Source organism: Pomacea canaliculata, linkage group LG6 (genome assembly GCF_003073045.1).
Source record: "Pomacea canaliculata isolate SZHN2017 linkage group LG6, ASM307304v1, whole genome shotgun sequence".
NCBI classification, from domain to species: domain Eukaryota; kingdom Metazoa; phylum Mollusca; class Gastropoda; order Architaenioglossa; family Ampullariidae; genus Pomacea; species Pomacea canaliculata.
This window is the reverse complement of record NC_037595.1, coordinates 9,857,126-9,880,905: the sequence shown is the minus strand read 5'-3', so window position 1 is coordinate 9,880,905 and position 23,780 is coordinate 9,857,126. Positions and strand designations below refer to the sequence as shown.

At 38.0% G+C, this 23,780-nt stretch overlaps 4 protein-coding genes across 4 annotated transcripts in view; 2 read left to right on the top strand and 2 right to left on the bottom strand.

Moving 5' to 3' along the window:
• The window catches only part of LOC112565839, a 54,833-nt gene extending 48,402 nt beyond the window's left edge, over positions 1-6,431 (top strand). The window contains 1 exon segment of the mRNA XM_025241669.1: positions 225-6,431. Within this exon segment, the coding sequence (XP_025097454.1) occupies positions 225-374 (150 nt within the window). The 3' untranslated portion in view covers positions 375-6,431.
• The window catches only part of LOC112565838, a 341,939-nt gene that overhangs the window by 157,093 nt on the left and 161,066 nt on the right, over positions 1-23,780 (top strand). The gene's annotated exons all lie outside the window — the stretch shown is intronic.
• Positions 6,241-23,684, bottom strand: LOC112565824 (SET domain-containing protein 4-like). The gene is made up of 9 exons (XM_025241637.1): positions 23,593-23,684; positions 21,641-21,925; positions 10,596-10,722; positions 9,292-9,724; positions 8,476-8,650; positions 7,587-7,671; positions 7,330-7,410; positions 6,944-7,070; positions 6,241-6,657 (listed from the first exon to the last, which is right to left on the bottom strand). Exons 2-9 carry the CDS (start codon positions 21,804-21,806, stop codon positions 6,550-6,552), a joined length of 1,302 nt encoding a protein of 433 aa, XP_025097422.1. The 5' UTR covers positions 21,807-21,925; positions 23,593-23,684; the 3' UTR covers positions 6,241-6,549.
• On the bottom strand, positions 12,878-21,647 carry LOC112565816 (ubiquitin carboxyl-terminal hydrolase 7-like). The gene is given in 2 exon segments (XM_025241621.1): positions 12,878-19,112; positions 19,115-21,647. Coding segments are annotated over 2 exon segments (3,303 nt in total). The 5' UTR covers positions 21,303-21,647; the 3' UTR covers positions 12,878-17,997.

Genomic DNA, 23,780 nt, shown 5'->3' with positions numbered 1-23,780 from the left:
ATGTATTTTAGAACTTTGCTTTGAGTTTGTGTGCCAAACATACAGCATGACTGGTTGCTAATTTCTTTTCCCCTTGTGTTGAAAACATGGTATTGCTTTTCACTGGGGCACATAATCACCTGAGCTTTGATGATTCAGTGTTTGATTTCATTGGTGTGTTGGCATATTGCCTGCAATTGTGAATTTTACAGAATTGTTCAAACTTTCTGTCTCCTACATTTCAGATATGCTTTGCATGTATGGGGATACAGGACCACACCCAGCCTTGCACATCTCTGGACTGCCCTGTCCTGTTCCGCCGCCTGCTGGCCAAAGCTGACATTCAGCGGGCAGATCGGTTTCGTGGCATGCTTGATAAAATTCTCAGCTTTTAGAAACACTTGGCATCATGTGTTTCTCTGTGGACCCTCGTCACATGAAAAAAAAAACCACCATTATTTCCTTTATATTTCAAGTCTAGAAGGTTAATCTTCAAGGTTGACCATGTAGACATGCCAATCAAATGTGATATGAAAATTTGTTTCTGCTTTTTACCTATTCTAGCAGAGGCTGTCCCCTCCGTAAGACCTAAAAATGACATTGCAGGCTAAAAGATGTTTTGAAAGCATTGTAGTGGAGACAGATTTTCCATCAGTTGAAATGGTCATCCCAGCATGACAAGGTGCTTGTGTAAGACTTTCCATAATGCCTGGTGAACTTCTCGTGAGTTGCAAAAGTTAATTATCACATTAAGGATGTTTCTGGCCTTTGTACTCTCAGTACAATATCCTCAGACATGGGAAAAAGTAGTTACCCGCCAAAGAAATGCCATTCTACCTCACACTCAAAGGATGTTCAGAACCTGGGTGATGCCAGCACATCCCTGAACTCTTTCAGAAGTTGCAAACACTACCTTAATTTTTTTTTTTAATTTTTTTTTTTTTTTTTTTTGGCCGGTGCTATATTGGTGCAAACACCACCTCATGCAAGGAACCGTCTTGGTCAAGAATTATCTGTCTCTGCTGTGTGACGTACTTTAACACAGAAAAATGATTTCTGAGAAGCTGATATCTATGAACATAAACTACCACACATACAAAATGTTGTCATGGGATCTGTTACTAGCTGATTGCATCACAGATGGTACTGTTTGCAGATACTTTAATAATCACAAGTTCTTTATAATATTGCAGTTTGATATTTAGTAGCAAATAACTTTTTCACAAAAAAAATATTCTGTGAAAGATGTCTGCTTTGTAAATTGACGAAGACGTTTTCTTTATCAATCTTCCCCGTCCCACTTCCAACTTTGACACTGTACAGCTTTTAAAAAAAGGAAAGGTTAGGATGTATTCCTGGACAGCTTCCTGTTTTTCCCTTTTGTTTCAAAGAGAAGGCAGCTTTAGTCATTATTTGATGCGATTCTGGTTGAAGTATACATTTGTGAGCAGAATACTTCATGTTCTAATCATGGATGCATATATTATGTACTCAAATCATTTATGGTTGTAGGTGTGGGTGCATACAAAACATTTGTACATTATATGTGTGTACACATTCTCTTTCTCACTGAGTATATAATTTTGTTGCTGCCATTAGGTCTTTTATTTTCAGTGTGGCAAGCTGATTAAAATTCGTCTCTTCAAGCATTACACAGCAGTCATTTGAAACAGAAGAAGTCAATAACTGTTATCGAAGACAGTGAATAATAGGCTGCCAAGCTCGACATTGTGCTTTTCATTTTTCATCAAACAGCTTGTGGCACAGACGTAAAGAGTACTGAGAACTGTTTAGCGTCACCAAGAAAGAAATGCCAGCAGGCATCACTCCTATGACGCACTAGGTTCAGAATACAGTCAGTCTATAATTATGAACAAGTTATGCTCATGAGACTGTCAGTCAAAACATACAAAATAATAATAATAGCATAGCAAACTACTTCTTGCATTCATTGCTATTAACTGTTTGTAACTCAGACTAATAGGCTTATGGCAGCTTGTTCATAAGTATAGATGTCTGTTAGGCATTTGTTAACCAGGGTTTGCCTGTATGCTTTTACCAAAGATTCTACTCTCAACTTGTCTGATCCACTTCTGTCAGTAGACTGCAGTAATATGTGTGGTTTCATGCACATGTGCCTGCTGACCACCATATCGTATATGTGAGATGGTGTTGTGTCCTGCTTATGTCTATATCTAACCAGTATTGAGATGAAATTGTTCTTAATTCACTCTGAATGTCTTACTGACCATGTTTGGGAACAGCTAAAAAAGTTCTATTAGGCAGAGTTTTATCATTTCTCTTTTGTGTATGTCCCACTGAAGATGCTTGAATGGCTTCACTACCTGTGACAGTGCAAGTACACATTTTGTCATTGTGTGCATCTCCTTTTATGCCTAGAGTTTCTTATCTGAATTTTGCTGCTGTAACTTTCCAGCTTGCCTTGGAAAAACCAGATTCTTATAAGAAATGTTGGGGGAGGTTCTTTTCACTGAGTTCTTACTGCTGCTGCCTTGATTTCTGCATATTCTGATATACTGCTGCAAGACAGTTTACATTCCAGCATTCAGTGTCATTGTGGTCATATGCTGTAGACATGGCTTATCAGCCTGTACTTTCAAGATCTCCCTCAAACCGCAATAAATAACTAAATTACAGTGACTTTTATGTTCTTATAATTCAAGAAAAGAGCACTACACAGTGATTTTGGTGCTCATCTATCATTGCAACCCCAAATAATCTGCCCTTTTTTTTTTTTTTTGTAGGCGAACCAAAGCCCATGGCATCTTGTAAAGCGCATTGAGCCTTCTGCTAAATCTGGAAATGTACTCTATGAATAAATTCTCATTATCATCATCTGACCAGATATATGCTGCAGTGACTGTAACGGTCCGTGGCATTTTGTGCAAGCATCAGCCACTCATCTAAAGTGCAGTAGTGAAGTGTTTTTATTTTTGTTTTTTTAATTATTTTCTCATTATGTCATTAAAGATAGGATACTGCCTTTTCATTGCGCATTTCTTCATGATTTCCGATCATCCATTTTGAGGCCATTCACTGACAAGCATGTGCAAACAGAATCTCTCACAAAGTGTTGAATATTATCCAATGAATGCAGTCCAAAAGAACTTTGGACTAAAGTTTCACTGTTGTGAGGCTTGCTTTGCCCTCCCCACTGTGATAAACTGATTTATGAGGAATGCTAAAGAAGGCAGGGCATGGGGCATAGACACCACCTGTCATTTTCTAGATTCAGTGAACCCATTACACTTCACTGCCCCTCCACCTTTTTAGGCCAAGGGACATTATCTTTAATTATTATAAGGGTACCAATTTTTACAGAAGTGTAGCCCAGTCATGCCAAAAGACAAGCAAGAAAACATTTCTTTGAATCCAGTCTCATTGAAGTGTACATTATGCTTTGGAAAAAAAATTTAGATTTTTTTTTTTAACTGCTGTTGTGCACTAGAAGTCCATTCAGCTTCCTTTTGGTGTCGCTGCACAATCAACTATCAAATTCAGCGACTTGAAGGGACAGTAGGATTGTAAAGCATGTCTAGAAATCATCAGAATGCACTTTATTTTGCTGCAGTGCAGACTATTTCTATGCATAATTTTTCTTTGGTTGTGATGGCCATTCAGATCCAGCATAAATTCACTGCATTGCTGTGCTTGATATTATGGAGAGACTGGAGACCACGTTTATTTTCTGTAGAAATTGTAAATAACCAAAGCAAAAAGATTTCTTTTAGAACTTGAAACAGGGAAATACTGAAGTTGTGGGGATCTTTGTTCTCTTAATAATACCATTGTGTCCATTGGCTCTGCAAACAACTTGCATATCTGTTCACAGCAGATGGGAAACCCATTTTCTGCTGCTTTGTATTCTGGAAATGTGCAAAGGACAGTTGAAAGCTAGAACAGATGCTTTTATTATATTTCAAGATTTCCCACGTTACTTTCCATTCTGTACTTTGAAAGCATTTGTTTTTCAAGCAAGACCACAGCATAAAGAAAATGCTGTTTTTGGTCTGTTCCTGTGTGAGAAACAGTTTTGTCAACAATATAGATGCTGTTGCTTTATTTGGCAGTTCTCATCATGAAAACTAATTAGAAATATTGTTTGAAACAAAGTTAACAGGTGCTCACAGTAACAGTGTCTTTCCTTCTCTTTTGCTCTATCCCCAGCCATGTGTGTGATTTTTGATTTATTACCTTTGTACAACCATATAGCAAACATTGGTTTACTGACGAGGCTGTATACAATGATTTTTTTGTGGCGACTTTAAAATGCTGTAGTTTTTATTTTGTATTTTATTTTATACATTTTTATTAATATTTTGGTCAAGTCCAAAACCTACCTAATAATTGATCAGCAGACTGCAGTTTATTGAACATGTTCAGAATGTGGTTGTGCAATATCTTTATTATGAGCATGTGTTGAGAATCTGTAGATAAATTGTTTTCTATATCCTTCACATTTTATCATGTTTATAACATTTTGCTGCATAAGGGGTGGCACAGTGCACTTAAAAGAACACAGGGGTGCGCCTATTTACATGTAAGCATGTCCATATGCCGAACATCACTTCACTCTTCCCATCGGTGGATGTTATGCTTAGTGACAATAACAAAGGATTTTCAGGCAAGGGTTGCACTACAAAAATAGTTTGTGGAGAACTGCCAGGGCTTGTATGTTTGATTTTAGGGACCTCACCCACTGCAAAACCCTCATCAATGTGGGAAATAATCCAGTCACCTGTTGCTACAAACTCTAACAGAAGTTTGCTCTGAAACAATAAAAAAGTTATCCAGTGCAGTGATTTTCTCAGGTTTGGATACATTTTTCCTGTCAGGTAAAAAGTATAAATTAAGAAGAGAAAGATAATGATAAGTTTGATGAATATGAACAGCAATGAGATAATTGTCAGAAGGTTCAAGAAGAAATATTTTTTTTCTTTGAGACATAATAACAAGCATAAATTGAATTGTTTTGATGAAAGCAGTTTGTTTCCAGTATATCCTACATCATCACCTGCAAGTTGAAGATAGTACTGATTTTTAACTATCTTCTTTGTATGCTGATCTCCATTGTTCACTGGATGAAAGTTGTTAATGATGACAAGCATGAATATGAATTTGTTTTTATTCAGGTGCATATGATCTCTCTTTCTAGGACAAGCGGTCCTTTCCCTTTGCTTTAACCTCTGTGTGCTGTGTGGATGCATGTGTCAAGAGGGAAAGTGTGTGGAGTATGGCAAGATGCAAACATAAAATGGGTTGCAGAATATTTTTCCTCTTCTGCTGAAATGGATATAAATCTTGCCATGTTGAAAACATTTCATTTTCTTTCTCACTTTTAACCTGTGGTCTATATAGTCAAAGCTGGGTGTTCTTTTTCTCTTTCAGATGTAATTCTGTCTTAAATGAAGGTGAGAAACTAATGCTGAAACATACCATTCTTAACTTGACTGTGTGGATTCTCGCTTACCTTGCCTATACACTTAAAAGTAAAACTATGTACTTGTACATAATGCTCTCCACTAAATTGTGCGGTCCAGTGGCTCAGCAGTTATCGCCTGTCATCAAAACTGAGGACTGCCTTTGCAGGGCTAGAATCTCTTTTCAGGCATGCTGTTCTTTCTCTGCATGTGGCATCTGTTAGTGTTTATAGGACTAGCTGCTTTGTTGTGATGTAGCCTTAGTTGCTGGCTCATCCTAAAACACCATTTCCTCCTCCTATTTAAATGTTGTGATGGTTTCAGCATATCATGACGGTAACTGACACTTCATGTTTGAAGTGATTATATTGCTATGAAATGGGTTCTCAGCTATTTAAAATTTTTCTAAAGAGCTGTCTAAAATCCATTGTGATCTGGAGGAGAAAATTACTGTTGCCTGGCATTTGGCATAATCATGTAATTGTGTCTCCATTTCTTGACTATTTTCAGTTCCTAATATCTAAAACGCCAAGAAACCACAATTTGGGACAAAATATGATACTAGAAAACTGATTACAAAATATACCATTTTGCATGATTTTATGTGCCACATGGCAGGTTGTCATAATAATTCAGTCATCTGAGGTTATGTTTCAAATGGTTTCTAATACTGAACAGTGCTAAGTCCTTGTGAGGGTGAATAAGAGTTGCATTACTAGTGTCTTACTTTCACGGAAGTATATGTTGGGAGTGTTTTTGGTGACTTTAAACTAAGAACATAGTATGACCATGAATTTATATATATGTATATATTTTTAAAAAGAAAACACCAAGTGTTGTAAATGTTTTAGTTGCATTGTTTGTAAAGAGGACTGTTGAGCATATTATCTGTAGATCCTTTTTTGTATGTTTGATAACCAATAAATTTTCATGCCATCCCCCTGACCTGTCCTGTTGTGTGCTTCATAAAATTACACATGGAAAATGAAATAAACAGTATTTGTTATTCTTTTTTACTCTTACTGTAATTTTTGTAAACAAGTTTTGAATGAAACCAAACGTTCAACTGTTCAACCGTGAGTATGAAAACTGTAAAATGTTTTCGAGTTCTAACATTCCAGTGAAGTTATCAGGACACGGCGTGTAGAGCTGATGTTAGTATGCCAATATCATCCCTTACAAGACTGAGGGCAAGTTGTGTGTGTGTTGTTGGACCATCCATTTGTGCCCTTCGTTCCTAGGAAAAATTCAGGGAAACAAGTGAGACATCATAGTCCACAGAGATGAAGTTGCATAAGAGAAAGTATTGTAGCACTTCCACATAAGACGATGCCCACTGTGGCAGTATTAACAAGCTAACACCATTTGGCATACTAAATTTTTTGCTTTGAAGAAAAGAAAATCAAGAGAAAGCACTTTAAAAAATGTGTATATATACTGTATACATATTCTATAGAAAACTTCGACCATGGCAACCTGTGAGTGAAAAGAATTCAGTTCTTAAACAGTCTCTAAAAGCCTACCCTGTCCGCAAGAAACTGCTTTGTCATCCTTAAGGCTGTGCCTATCAGATGCCTGGCCATTATCAACACATTTGCCTCAAGAGCAGGATGGATTTCTTCTTTGTTTAATATTCTCCAACATTCTTGTCTGGGGAAAAATAAATCAAAACAGGACAGACACATTTGTTACATGTTTGCATTTGTGGACCCGATATTTCAAGATACCACTTTTTATCCCTCATTTGGCATACACCCTATAATCACATCATAACTAAGCTTTCCTGGACTAAGTAACCTGGGTGCTACTCATGACTGTTACTCAAAATTGTGTTAAGACGAACTCAGATTCTAAATAACTTGTCCCTTCAATGTCAATGATTTGTTAAATTTAAGCCAAGTCCACTTACAACTGTGTAAGATCCATAGCCAAGACAGACAGAGCAGCTTGAAGATTCCATGAGATCCCTTCTGTACTGCATGCCAGCCGCCTAGAAGAGGTTTGTGATCAAAACATGAGCTTTGATGCACACCATGAAGAATTCTACTCTTAAAAAAAATTGTGGTTATATTTACAATTATATTAATTTTAAAACTAATTGGTAGATGCTTTTGCATACTCTGAAGGACATTTTTTTTAAAAAAATACTTAAATACATGCACATACCTAAGTAAGTTATATTGGCAAAGCACCTCTTTCCTTCGAGCCCAGCTGTCCACATGAAAGACTTCCAAAAGCTCTGTTAAATCCTCTGTACAAAAACAAGCAGTCCAAACCATTTGTTGTTGACAAAGAATGTGACAATGATATCTGAAGTCGAGCCAAACAGCCCTCACACACTAGACACATCAACAGATAATCATAAACATTGATACAATCAGATAAAAATCTTGTGGCTCTATGAACACCATAATTACTTGTAACGGTTTGGCATCAACATTTACAATCACCATATTATGCTTTTGTTACATCAAAGGAATAAAGTTCTTTAACCCTTTGAGCAGGATGGGCCACGATGGTCGCTTTGCTGGGGAAGGCAATTTTCATTACTTTTATTACAAAGTTTTCTCCTTTCCAGAAATGTATAGGTTTCTTGGTCTAACCCTGAGAGCAGCAATAATAAAAAGCAGTAATAATAAAAAACAAACATCACCCACTGTTGTCTTCAGTTATTAGCCAGTTTTTCTAATATTTATACTTTTATGTCTTGCTCAGAGGGTTAAAAAAAATGGTGCAGGTAAAACTTTGTGAAAACTTTATGACACATAAATATTTAAAGAATCCAGGAGTTCACTTTCCTTGTGTCACAAGTGATCTTGCTTACCTATTTTTGGCTTTGTGTACTGGTCATTATATATTACAACACTTTTTCTTTCATCTGTTCTTTATATGGGACATTATTTGATGCAGGAAGGCAGGTATTTTTTTTTTTTTTAATCCAGCATCATCACAGCATCTTTCCTTTTAAGTGACCTTGAGATGCTGCATCAAGTCTTTTGTGATATGACTCTTATATTTATCTACTCCATCTTTAACTTTTATATACTGTAAATACCTATGGAGAAGAAAACGCTGTTGTAGACATTGGTTGGAAGGGTGAAGCCGTAAAACAGGAATAAAGTTGTGTTGTCATGAGGACCATAGCTGATAAACACCTGGTCGTGAGCTTGAAAGGAATCCTCTGTCACTATCTCATAGCAGGCAGTCTTCGTATTCAGGCCAGCTCTCATCTTCACAAACAGCGTTTTGATCAAATTATTTCGTTGGTGATAAATATGCGATAGTTATATGGCTGACTTGTGTGACAGAAAGAGCTGAAAGAGTTTAGTTTTCTTCCTCAGGACAATGACTGCTATTGCTAGCATTTTGAAAATACACTGAGATCATCTACCACAGAGGTTTCTAAACCTCCTTGAAATTAACTCTGAGGCATTATATGGTCTCAGAGTTTTATGTAAAATCATTTAACCTAGGACACCAGAAACTTCTACATGGAAAAGCTAGCCTTCTTTGGCTATGTGACCCAGCACAACACCTTGTTGAAGGCTATCCTTCAAGGCACCTAGGAGGGTAGTCAATGTCATGTGCTCCCCAGTGACAAGAATTGGTCAAGTGGTACTAAGGCTTAACACTGTACTTGGAGTCAAGGTTACTCTTAGTGATCCTCAGGGTTAATCTTTTCTTTTTTTAATTGCAAAAAATTCTGAGCCTGAGTAATGCTTAGGATTAATTGTTTTACATAAAAGTCTAGAATGCAGAGTTGAAGCCAAGCAGGTCAATATTATATAACTTTAACCATATTGCAATCAGATGCATGACAGTTTATAAACCAAAGGAGTTGACTTAAAATTGTATAAACACCCCAGCCAACCTGTGCAGTGGAGGTGTGGTTGATCAGGTCCAGGTATGGACATAATGCTTGGTTGTTCTCGTCTGTGTGGCTCAGGTCAAGCCAGCCTTCAGCACTTGCCTCTGTTTTGAGGTAAACTGCACGACTGCTGATGGTGCACCATGCCCACAGAAACTTTTCCCATGATGCCCAGTCCACACCACTGGGCCAGTGATGCTGGCAAAATTTGTGCACATCTTTGAAGGCTTGATGGGCCCGAGCTATTTCTTTGTCTGCTCTCTCACGGATATGGGATGTGAGGAAGTCAAGCTCTCCATGGGAGAAATAATGAGGCAGTGTGTAACAGGCTGGAAGCGACTGTATAAATGGATGCCAGGCAGAGTTTCTTCCCTTTTTTAGCTCAATCAGGAGAAAAAGTGATAAGATCTGATGGCCTGTGAATGTTGGCCTCCACCTGTAATAATAAACGTTATCTTAATTTTACTTCTACCAACCTATGTGATGCCAAAGTAACTGCACAGAATACTGCTGATCACAGGTTTCAAGATTTGTCCCCTGTAACAATCCTAAGAGTCCATGTGTTCAGGTCTCGTCACTGCAGTGCTGCTAATGTTCAGTTTTGTTTATCAGATGTAGCATGCTTTGAACTCCCACAGAAGTCATGATATTGATGCTGTTTCAAAAACTGTAATATAATGGGATGTGCTTTTTAGCTGCTGGTATTACATAATAATTATTGCTATAGGCAGAATCCTAACTGGAGACAGTGAACCCTTTTTTGTCAAGAACATTAAAAAACTATCCCTCACTGATATGACTAGCAACTATAGCATTACATGAAAAACATCAAACCCCCTGACTACCAGTGTTTCTCTTCTGCTACACAATAGCTTAATGGTTAATGCAGTGAGTTCTGAACCTAGTGGTTTGAACATACACAGTGCAGCAAACTCACATCAGCTATGTGGGGAATGGTTTCCTGACTCAATGAAGAGGCAGTAAAGATAAGACATGGGGGAAGCAGATAAGCAGTCCTCATAAAAGGATGACCCCCAAGAAAAGTGAGGTTTCTACATGAACCCCCACACCAACAACCATTACCTTCAATTTTTAATGTGTATCAGACAGGAGATTTCATTAACAGACTGGGCCCAGTTCGCGACTGTGGTCCTTGTGTAAACTGTGTGTTCACTTCCTGTTGATGCAACAGCGCTCAGAATTACACATCAAGTAGCCCAGGTCTAATGTGTTAAACTGTGTTGCCCTGCATTTATCAAAATAATGTGGGAAGACGTGCACAATGACAGAGTTCTTGTGTACACTACCTCTTGATGAGACAGCCCATCTCAGAGGTAAGGACATCCAGTGGAGACACCAGCAGGCATTGTGGGATTGACACAATCATTGTACCAGGTTCAATTTTCCTCTTTGTCTTTAATCCACGACCTGTTTCTGTCATATAAATATAAGCAACTCATTAGATAGCAGACAAAATGCTCGTATGTGTGTGTGTGCTTTTGCAGGTATTAATAAGGCACACGACACTGTTTTTACCTTAAAATTTTTAATTAAGTACTAGGCAAACAAACAATGCCAAATTATTAGCATTTTCCCTTTCTCTATCTTCACTGTATGCTGTCAATGTCACATTTTAATCTCCCTCTTTCTTGCGTTCTCTCACATGTACCATGACAACCATGTCTTCAAAAGATTCTTAATACTTTATTGATCGCTTAACGGGAAACTATATATCTGCTCGTAATACGACAATGACAGTAGATAATAAACATCAATAAATCCAAATCATTAGAACATGATTTAAGCAGCAAACAACAGGTTCATGAAAACTAAATTTCCCTTTCTTGCTCTCTCTCTATCTCTCGCCCTATTAATAATCATCTACAAGGACAGCAGTAGATTAAAAAATGTTTAAACTAGAAGGGGAATTTTTCCTAGGGTTCATTAGCACTTACTTTGATGGAAAGGGCTGCAGTTTTATATCTGATACACATATGTGTTTTCACATAATGAGAGTTTATGCTTCTTAGGTGGTGCAAGTATTAGAAGCCTGCAGATGAAAAAACCTCCATTGCACAACCAAAATGCAGAAAGATAATTTCCCATATGTGGCAACTATGGGTGGACTACAAGACCAGAGTTAAAAACATTGTGGAAGGTGAGATGGGGAGAAAGAATGATGAAGAACTTAAAGTTTGAAAATTTTAAATCTCCCATCATATAAAATCTTCATATTTACACCTATTACAAATCGATGCACACACTCCTCCATATCCCTACACATCGACAATTTAATGAAACAATGATCCTAATGTTTTAAATAAATTGAAATCACTACTACTTTTTTTTCAAATAGTTTTCCAATGATATGTTACTAACAATTTAAGTACTTGACAAAAGAAAACAAAATAATACACATTTGGGTACTTTTAACAGCAAGAAAGCTTTAAGACATACAAATATTAAGTGAAACTAAGATTTAAATCACCCTCTGGGCTCAGAAGACACAAAAGCCAGCAATGAAGCATCTTCCAATTAAAATTGCCATGACAGCAAGTCATCTTTTTCCTTAATAGTTTTTATACCCCTCTCACATCTATTTTACGATGACTATTCTTCATGCATCATAAACTTTTGCGGAGCATATCTGCAGAAGTACACTCTTATATGCAAGTGCACACATAGAACCACATATTTTGAGGCCACAATTATGTGGCATTTCTGAAGATCTTTACTGATTTTCATCTTTAATGTTTAAGCCTGATATTACAAACTTCTGGTTATCTTTACCAGTATGAGATCACATGTAAGAACGTGGCCTTCAGCAGCACCTATGACCTTTTGAAGGCCAATTGCTGTTGTCTGCCAAACAATTGAGCTGGAACTCATAATCACAGTTTGTAAAAACGTTGACAAGAATAAAAAGTAGGGTTCTCAAGTGTACAAGACCCTTGAACAAATAGGGCAAGACATGGTCCCAGTCAACTAAGGAATTTACTGAGATTATCTGCTGACTCAATTCAAATCGGAGAGGAGCAAACCCCACTGAATAGATCTACGACAAAGTTTGCTAGGTTCTGTGTGCATGTTTGCTGGTGATGAACATTCAACAAGTTCTTGTCCCACCTGTGACACTATGCGCCCCATCAATCAAAGATCTAGCCAACACTGCAAGTTCTTCAAAGCAGAAAAAAAAAAAAAATCAGCAAGTGCCTCCTGCTGAAAGACTAGTTGCACATATTCAAGATAACAGGCAACACTTTGACAAAGCAAAATACTGATTAACTGAGGCAGGGCCTCACAATAGGTGCTGTCAAGTTTGTAGGTGAGCTAGATACTATCTTTGTTGTTCTTTGTCAGTTGCAGTTTCCAAGGTGCAGCTTTGGTCTCACCAGTCTTGGACTTCACAATCTACACTCCATGCCATCTTCATATTTGTAGATAAATGTGAGGCCCTTTAAAGTTTTTCATGACAGCTCAATCCACACATTTTTCATGTTATTTTTTAAGTTTCAAACTTCAATATCTGAGCAAAAATTAAAATATCTCCTTCTTCAACCTCTCACAGAAAGTTTGCAAGCACACCATATATGCTGGTATCTGTTTATTTCTGCTGGAAAATGAATAATTGCCGAATTACTATGAGGAATTAAAAACGTACCAGGAAGCTTAAGTGTTTAAATGAGACAGTCCTATTTAAGGATAAGCAAAGCACTCGAACAGTTCTGAAACAGCCATCTGTGCCAGGAAAAGTTTAAAAATCAAATAAAACATTGAAAGCAATGATGATGGATTGTTCATGAGTTTAAGGAAGGGGAATAATACTTTGATATAAATTTGCTGAAACAGTCTACGACATGAACAAGAGGGTGCATGGGTCAATGTGGGTAAATCTGCATGTCATTTTACCAGAGATGACATCCTTTACTCACCCACCCACATCTTCAGAAAAAGATATTACTCTTTATAATTTACGATGATGTCAGAGTGCAGCCATAGAGCAGTTATGGCTATGTAATTACCCAACAGTGAAGACAACTGAAAATTCAGAAAAAAACAGCTACCCATCTGATCCATCAATAACATCTTGATGCCTCCAAATATTATGGCAAATTTCACTTTAAAAATTGTTTTTTTCTTCATTAGTAAATCTGTGATATGTTGACAAAAAATGTATCTTTGCATGAAAGGAGCTGATCTGATAACCTTCTGTTTTATTTGCGGCTATGCCATTTCAAAGTAAGGCTTGAAGAGAACAAAGAAGTTTAAAAAAAATGAGGGTTAACAGGGGAGAGAGAGTCACAGACACCTATATAAACACTCAATGGCATCAAACAGTTCTTGCAATGAAAACACAACAAGTAAAATGCCTGAAAATAAACATACTGACTGAAACATTGTGTAACAGCACTTGTACACACATTCAAAACACATGCATTTAACAGCCTACATAATGCAGTAGGCACTGCACAGTTATACAAACATATGTGCATTTAACATCCCAGCAAGTTGAATATACCCCAAAACAGATTACAAAATATACAGCTTCAAAAACAAGACCATAATATATAAAACGTTCCCTTCATAAACTGTTAGTAGTGCAAATCCCAAACAGAAAGTCCTTAATTTTCACCAGCAAGCATAGCGAAAATCACCAAACTTATCAGTAAGTGCTGTTTAGATAACCTCAAATTGAAAGCTATACTTAGTCCATCGAAAGGAAATACAAAAATGTAATATAAAAAGCTTCTGTTTGTGTAAAATCTGCAGAAGCACTAATCTGCAAACATTAATTAGGTGATATCACCTTAATCACCCTGAAGACAGTTTTTCCAGCTGCATGATTAGCCAAAAGATGTGTCCAGTTCAAATGGATCAAGCTGAAATAAACATTTCTCTAACCTCCTGCACTATATAAATCATGCATTTATTGATCGCAAAAAGTAGCTGTCAGACAACAATAAAATCTTGCTGTTAGATGAAGCTGGGAGGCCACAGCTCAGTCAATGCTTATAAATCACACTAGAACTTATTCTGTGAACTGACTGCTTCAGCAGACTGTAAGATAGGGAAGAGGGTTGTAACCCCTTCCATCCCTAAATTTGCAAAGATGTTTGATTTTTGAAAATAATGATATGACAGTTCAAGATATTTTATTCACTGTGAAGTTGAAAGCTACTGCATTATTTGTTGATTGCATATGCACACAGATGCTCAAGCATGCACTGGAGAGAGAGAGATGTCGATGGAAGTTAAAGTGCACAGTAATTTCAACATTTCAATAACTTCAAGAATGCCTGCTTCTCCTGGAAGAGGTGAAACTGGAAGTGTCAATGACAGTCTCTTAGCCAGATAACTGAAATAAAAATCCTCAAAAAAAGAATATTTTTAAATGTATTATAAACTAGTGTTATTCTCCTTTACTCTTAAGAGAATTGCATTATTTTATGCCAAGAAATTATTCAACATGGCCTGCAACACTTGCTTACACCATGCAGAGCAAAAGCAAGCAGATGTTTTGTACCCCCAAGAGCAGTATTATACAATTCCTTGTGTGAAAATAATCAACTTAAATTCTATAAAATTAATTGTAAAAGGTTATTTAAGACAGAAAGTTTTAAACTTAATAAATGTTCTCTAATGCTTCGACTAGCATAGAAAGCAAACTCAACAAAATGAGACTCCTGTGCAAAAAAAAAATTTTAAGTCAAATTATATGAACTGAGGTAAAGATAAACCAGAATCACTAAGACAGAAAGCATAAATATGTTTAAGTATCTGCTGAATTTCAAGATTTCTGGTTAACAGCTGATGTTGAGGACTCCACAATATGTTCAAGACTGTGGAGTGTGTATGCAAGGGAATGAAATTAAAGTTCACTTTCAGCCAAGCAAAAAGAACCAAGAATCTGAACTGCTTTTCAAACAGGGTACACTAACACGCTTCTGCAAAGGAAAGCACTAAAGGATAAGAAAACCTTGTTGTCAGACTCATCTTCCAATCCCATAACCTGCTGCACAGGATGTGGAGACTCTTTTCATACATGTTACATGCAGACGAGAAAAAGGTGGTACAACAAACTATACATTCATAGTATTTTCTTCTCTCTTCATCTTTATTTCTAGTCACATACAAATAGATTTGATACTGTGTTAATTTATGTTGTTACTCTCCCAGTGCAGCTGAAGTCAGAAAATGTGCTGTTAGTTCAAGGCAGCACATAATTTAGTCTAACCTAGTGACAAGTTAAAAGTTACATAACTTCACACCTCTGTTACAACACACATCAAAACTGCTGATCTGTGGGCAGCTGTGTTAATGTATTACAATGGCTGGTTCATAAAATGAAAAATGAATCAGATGTTTTTCATTTTAAATTACACAAGGGACTGCTTGATGAGTTATGGCATCCTAACCTGCTGAAAACTCCTCTTTCACAGTAAACTTTCTTAAGCATGGCTACAATCGAATGTATTAGTTTACTGCACATATAGAAGTTTTTAGTTATCTTACAGTTTATATAAGTGTAGCACATTAAAAAAATTACTAAAAGAAAATTTTGTACATATGCAAATAGCACAAACTTAAAAATTGCAATCACTTTTCTTCTGCTCCGCCCCCTCCCTGTTCTGTATAATGCTGCATACCAAACTTGAAAATAAGTGAGTCTGGACTTTCTGTAATTAGCATTAAAATAAAACTCATCCTTTCACCTGATTGTATTGGGTAATGTCAATTATGAAACAGTCTGATAAGGGCTAATTTTCTGGTGCTATAGCATGGAATCATAAATCAAAAGTTTATGCAACCACCACCACCAGCAGCTAAGCTTGTACCACTACCAGAAAGGCATGCTTATGGCCCAACAAACATTTATCTTGCCAGGTGTTCGTTCAACACTTGTTTAACTTTGTAAGTGGTGGTGGTGTGACGTGTTGTTTTTAATGCACCATCAGTGCCTGGTTAAAAAAAAAAAACCTAGTAAATATAAAACACAATGTTACAAAAAGGTAGACCTCCTGTGAACATGCTACCCTATTTCCAAAATGAAAATTCACTGTGCCAAGCCAAAAAAAATAAGTTGTGACAGGGACATTGAGACATGACATTGGCACACATTACAAAGCAATGAAGAGAAGTCATTCTTAACAAAAAGGGATCTGCATTTTAAAATATTGCCTTCTGGTAAAGCAAGCTTTGTAAGACTAAATACTAACCTATTTTGACCTCAATGAATTACTGTGGTTTGAGTTAAAATAGCTTTTACTTCGCAAAAATGGTGTCAAATAAATCTTAGAGTAAAATGACTAATTTTCAGCTATAGTGTCCATGGTACACACACAAAAAAAGTCTTTGCAAAACAGACACACAAAAGACAAATCCAAGTTGAGCAGGAACCTCCAGGTCAAGCCTACCAAATATTCCTATTAACCATTACCAGCTTATCTGCTGCCATTCTGACTGCCAGAATAAATCATAATTTACACAAATTTCTCTGCCTTGTGCTATGACTTGCTCAGTGTTTATTTTTCGATACAGTGTTTTTCTGTGGAGGCAAACAACATACTTTTGGAAAAGGGAACAGTCGGACAGAGGCTACATTAGGAATCAAAGTGTTGTGCACAGAACTAGCCACAAGGTGCCTGAAGACCCTCTTACTGACAGTTGTTGTATGCCAACACTGAGATGAATGCCAGCATATGAGCCATGATTTCCATACTGCATGGGTCACTCATAAACTTTCTGTAGATCTTTTATCTATATAAATGACTAGTAACACATCTTGATTCAGATTGTTAGATAGTTTTGATAACATTACTAGTAACTACGAGTGGCAACACCTGTGTAACTCGTGATAAACATATAATGGTTATTACAAACCATGTATCCTTATTTGCTATTTCTGAGCTCTAGGAAAATGTTTTGCACTACATCCTACTCTTAGCAGGCAGTGCTTAAGGCCTAGTCTCACAGATCAATTGAATCAATTAGCTTACTAAAATTGAAGCAGCGGGTTTTAAGGAGAATTTGGTGAAAATGCCTTCTTTCTGCAGTGAGCACAACCTTAACTCTAAATTCATTTTTAGTTTGTCAACCAGATTTATAATGGTGGTATAAGTTTTGGAAACAAGCTCATCGTATACTTCTGCACCTTAAACCAAAGGGAATAAAGTAATTTTATCTCAGACCTCATTCTGCTGGCCAGCTCTGGCTACGCTGCGGCTGACAACACCAAGCATACAAATATTTCCTGCATTAATTCCCAGAACACTAAATACATCATAACATACATCAATTGCAAAAGAAAATGTGTGTATCATTTGAACAGTCCATATTTGCTGGGGATTTATACAACAGACAATGATCCATGCCACTGTCTCATTGGAGATCACAACTCTTACAAAAGAGTCACAAACAATATATAGTACAAAACTTCAAAGTTCAAATACATGAACTTCAAAGTTTTTGCAAAAAATATCCTATGCCTTAACTGGCATTTAAAATATGGCGAAGCAAAAATCTACATTGGCTTCAGCATGCTCCAGTACACAGATCATCAAGAGCTGCAATCGTAAGTTTTCATTTAAAAAAAGAAAATCAATACACCATCACAGGCAGCAAGTGAACCCAGCTGCTTTTAAGCATTTGGTGAATAACTACACTGATGTTAAGTCAAAAATACATTGCAGTTCACCACCTAAGGTTGTTTCAGTTGTGAATCTTGATAGCCTTTTCCTGATAGCTGTACCGCGTACGTTTGGGTGTTTTGTTGATGTGATCCATTCCAAGCCACGGTCTTGCCTGAAGATTGCCTCCAGTCTGGGCTCCAGGATGGGGCAAGAACTGGGTGATGCTAATGGTCTTGTCCTCATCAATGATATATTCTTGCCGCCCCATGGTGATGATGGCAAATTTATACTTTTCAAACTCCTTCTCTGGAACATCAAGTCGCCTCTGAATTCTCTCCTTGATTTTGACAAATGGTTCATTATGCTTGATTTTTAATAAGAATGGAATCCCAAAAGTCTGGTAGATCTCTTTGTGGAAGTGAGCGACTGGGATAAGCAGCTCATCTTCTGCCAGGTTGGTTTCCTCACTAGGAATTTCTTCTACGCGGAATGTTCGGGTGCCACCAACAGACAGATGTTCAAGAAGAATGTCCTCCCGCTGTACTGCAAGAATCTTATAGCTGATTATCTCAAGCAGTCGTAGCTTGCCAGATCCTTTGTCAGTCAGCTCCACCTGCCTGCGGGCTTCTTCTAAAAGATCACTAACTCTGCCATTTTTATCCGGATACAACACCAGCTCCCTCTCTTCTTTTAACTTTCCATTTATCCAGAAACACTTGAACTGCTTTTTGTTTTCAAGATCGCTGATTTTTATGTTAAGCTGCTGATAATAGAGCTTCTTGGGCTGCCTGGGCTTGGTGAAGACAAGCAAGTCCTTCAAGGTGCCTTCGAATGTGCATTTCACTGGATTTCCTGGCCCATCCCGGTATCCCTGACATTTAAAAAACTGTAGATGATAGGGATCACATCCTTGATGCTGAGCAACAGCATGGGCCATCTGGTCATAGTTCATCCGCAGCGAAAGCTCGAGTGTAAAACCTGAGTCACTCGGCAGCAGTTTATCACAAAATGTCACATCCACCTGGTAGAACAAATCCCTGAAATAGTCTTTAGCTGTGGGGAGTTCAAAGTTTGCATAGCCATCATCTTCGCGCTGGAAGACAATAATGTCACCATCCATCAACTCTTCAAGCAGCTTCTCAATAGGTAGTGACAAGTCCTCAAGCCTCTCAATAAGGTTTGGCTTCACTTCTCATACAACATAAGAGGTGTGTTGACAGGAAATCCAGCCTTCCTGTTCAGCTCTGGCACCAGCTCTACAGCTTTTGCAGAGATGGGCACATAAAGGTGACCACAGTAAGAAATTGTTTTTGTTCTGGGGTTGTACAGTTTGAGAAACAGGAGCACATCGCTATCCTTGTCAAATGGTGGCAGTTCTTTTAAACCACTTTCTGGACTGAGGGTTTCCACAAACACAACCCAAGGGTTATCTTGATCAGACAACTCCTGGACTGTCTTGTTCATATCGGTTTCTAAATCAATCATGGTGGGGCGAAAGGTATGATTTTGTCGACAGTGAAAAGGCCAAGGACGTAGCTGCCTCACAGGGTACTTCAAATTTTCCGACAACATCTCAAGAAACTCCATCAGCGTGGAGGTCTTTTTTATCTTGAAGGTTCTTGTGCTGGTCTTTTCAGAATCATAGAGGTCATTGCCCTGATGGCCACAGAAGTCATCCTCGAGCAAGATCTGCACACTCATGTAAAGATGAGCTTCGCTCCTCTCTTTACGCTTCTGACTTTCCAGTCTTCGTTCTTCTGATAATCGACTGACCAATGTCTCTGGAATGTCATCTTCACTCACTGGCTGCAAAACATCTGCAAGCTCACTATCTCGGATGTACACCAGCATGTACGCATTGGTACAGTGCTTCACTGTCAGGTCATCATCATGCCCACCAAAGTTGTGGTCCACAGCTTCAACTTTTGAGCATCTGGACACAACATCGTCATCAAACTTGCACCACTTCCCGTCACCTTTGGGATTGATATATACAACATAGTGTCCTCCATGGTTGTCACCACTGTGAACCAGAACAGCATGAAGTATATAGCTTGCCTGTGTCTTTTCCTTTTTCTGAAGGAATTCATCAAGGTTTAATCGCTCTGGGAAATCAAACCTGTCATTAATCTTGATGTTGGTGTCTGTTGTTGGATCATACATAAAGCGCATGAGATGTAAGTGAAGAACAGGTGGAAACTTCATGAATATCACCCCCTTCTCCGAGTCTTGCAAGCCAAACTGCCCAGCATCATACTTGTTGTCACCATCCAACGTCTCCACCGTGACATATTCCCTGAAGGATTCATGGACATTTTTCTTTCCTTTCACATTTAACTGGATGTCGAAAAATGTTTCCTCTCTTTGTGACCCATAGTCCACATTTTTGCACCTAATATAAGACAGCATCTTTCCTTCAAACAGTTGGGGTATTGTGCCTTCAACACAGGTGCCTTTCATTTTACTCTCCATATTGTCTAGCAACACACGACAGAGCTCCTGAACATCATGCTGCATGAATGAGTCCAAGGTCTCCCACCCAAACGAGCGGGTGAGCTTCTTAGTGCCAACAGGCTTGTCGCTAAACTGCAGTTCATAAAACACCCTTTGTAGAGCCAGCGGAACACTTTTTGAGCCATCATCGCCTTCAGTTGGCATCATGTATACAGCCTTGCGAAGCTTGTTTGTGAAGAAGAGAGTCTGCAGCAGTGAATTCATGTAGCATGTAGCGCCCTGGTTCTTCAGCCCCACATAACCCGTATGCTTTTTGGAATCCCAGCAAACTCCATGCGGAGCATCTGCAACCACATGGACTTCAAGTGTGACCCTGTCATCTTTTACATAACCTTTCTCTGGGTCCAAAAGGTCATTCCAAGATATGAAGTGACTGAAGCCCCAGTCATTTTCTTTGCAGTAGAAAAGGTGCTGAATTTTGCGAGAAAATGGTTCTGTCTCTGGGGAGGCATTGAGGATTCTAAGCTCAGCATTGGCATGACAAGACCAAGAAGTCGAGTCTGACTCTCCATTGCACTGCAGGAAAAAGCCCAGGCTTTTCTGGCGGTCAGCATTCTGATTGTTCCGCGGCATTGCCATAATCTTCCATGGCAGGTTTCTGACCATGCACGGGGGACTCAGAGCTGTCTCCTTTAGCCTGCTGATATTTTCAACAGTATAGCGAAAGGTCGCTTCCGCTCTGCTGTCGTCCTCTTCCATTTCCGTTTCAGAGACGTCAGGGATCTCTTCCTTAACTTCTCCATTGGCAGTATCCCTTGGTGGGTCATCAGCATGGTGGTGATTGTTTCCATCAAGCTGTTCAGTCTCCATATCTTCATGTTCACCATGGCTCTCGCTCTTGGCATTTACATTGTTCATTGTGTTATTCATATCATGAGCCTTTGCGGCAGTGACCGTTTGACGCTCTCGCCCCAGTGTCTGGTGGCTTCTCTGCGAGACGGTCACTTTGGCGTGTTTGCTTGCAATTCGCCCAATGTCTGCAGATTTTACCCTTCTGATGGAGAAAGGATAAGCTGATGAACGTGACAAGTTTTGTCTGAGTTACTGATTGTGTGGTCGGTGCAGGGACTCAAAAACAAAGCGTGGCGAAATTTCTCTACACTAGTTTCCCATCCAGTAGAACTGCTTTATATCATCTCTTACTTTGCAAATTGCTCGTGCACTTTCTCAGTCTGCTGCTACAATCTGACAAACGAAAAGGGAGTTACCTGCAAAGTCAAAAGGTACCAAACTAAATGTCTCCGCCAACAAACTTTTTGAAGATCGGTGCACCATCCATTTCCTCAACTCTGAGCATTGATCGTCATGAGGTTTGGCTTCAGTACAGGATCTCTTTTGTCTTCGTCTCCATGTTCTTCCAAGGTGTCTCATCATTACCACATGAGGAGAGTCTGAGGTAATCCAGACAAAAGAGCAAAACTTTGCTTCTACTTGTGGCTTTTAGAACCTCTCATCTTTCATGCACATAAACTGAAGAGGCTGTAGAGATGGTACTGAAAACAGAAAAAAAAAACCTCAAGCTTAGAGTTGTTCCTCAACATTAATGAAATCATCCAAGAAAATGCATACAGACAGAAAGTAGTTGGGACAGCATAACAATCAAGCCAGACCAAAATATACAGTGGTTTATATAACGCCTCATAAAATCTGTGCTTGGGACAGGAAAAGTCCACTAAAAACCTCAAAAGATTTATATTTATGCAGAAAAAAAAAAGGATTCAAATGACTTCCCCTTTCAGTGCTGGAAAAAAATGTGCTTCCTTTTATAACATATCTTTAGCTAGGTACCTTGCCATATCACCACAAATGAGCATTTCTGGTTTCAGAAGAAAAAAGTTGTAGCAATATAAATATATAATTACACATCAAATTCAAACCTTCTGGCTAATTACACCACCTGAGACTTTTGTATTCCATGAACAGCAAGATTGGTCACTTCTCCCCACAGCATGAGCCAATTCATCCTAGCTATAACTATTTCGTCTCAAACCCAAAAGACAATCATTGATGACATAAGCAGCTATTAAAATATTACCAAATGAATCATATGTTGTTTGAACAATATAGATATGCAAGCTCAGCTGCATATTTTAAACAATGACAAGCGAATAAGTTTAGCCACCATTTTATATAACGAAAATGGCCACTTGGCAATATGCACGCAGATATTGTATCTTACAATGGAGAATAAACATGATTTTTCTCTGCAAGCAATCTTTTAGATTGAAAATTTTGTCATCATTTTATTGTGAACTTGTATTTTAACTGTTTTCCGTGTTATTATTATGTGCAGAATTGCTGATCGAGCCTGGGACGAGATGGTCTTACCTGGGACGAATTGACTTAGGCTGTGGGGCGACATGACTAGGATGAAATGACCGGCCCCTAACAACAACCTCTTTCAGCCAAAGAAATAAAGAATAACACAAGCAATACGTGAGCTAGTGCATCACCAATACGTTTTTTTGTAAATGCCAAATAGTGTGACATATTTAGTTCCTTGAAAACAAAAGCATTAAGGCAATAAATTATAATATTATCCTTAGTGCCACTACTAGGTATCACTGTAAAACAATCATCTCTCCTCTCGGTTCTCATTAGAAATCTATACTTGCAAAGTTTTCTTTAAGTCTTTGATTAGTCTTGAAAGGGCTATAAGCAGCCTTCATTAATGAAGAACTAAGTTCCTTAAAAAGTGGAATGAAATTCTATGTATCACTTGAAATGTTTGGTGGAATATACAAAATAAATACCAGATGAGGAAACTTCTATCAATGCGTTTTATTTTTGTATTCACTATTTGCCTTCTAACAGCAGTTAGGTCTCAATATAAAAATACATATTAAGGGTGGGATATTTTGTCTCAGCAAAATATTACTGGAAGTCTTTGCATCTTTTGTTGTTGATGATAATCCATGATAAAACAGGTTTATTATAAAAAGCAATACCTTTCATTTGTCTACATTAAAATGTTATATTCCTCTGACCATGTGATATTACTGAAGATAAGACAGCAGAAATCGTTCATTCCAAAGTCAAATTACAATTCTCTAAGCTATTGTACTCACTACTGTCATATGCAAACATTTCATAGATGACATTTAATTGGTCGGACAGATCACCGATGAAAACTGTAACTAAAAGAGGCCCAATATATTACCTTGGTGGATGCCGCTAAATTTTTTTGCCTTTGAGGACAGCTTGCAACCGACTCTTGCGCTCTCTCCCTAATTAGGCTCTTTTAGTTTCGACTTATTTACGTTTGCAGATTTAAAAATAGTTTCAACTCTTAACATATCTATCATATATTAATATTTGATACAAAATAATTTCAAATATAAAGTCAGT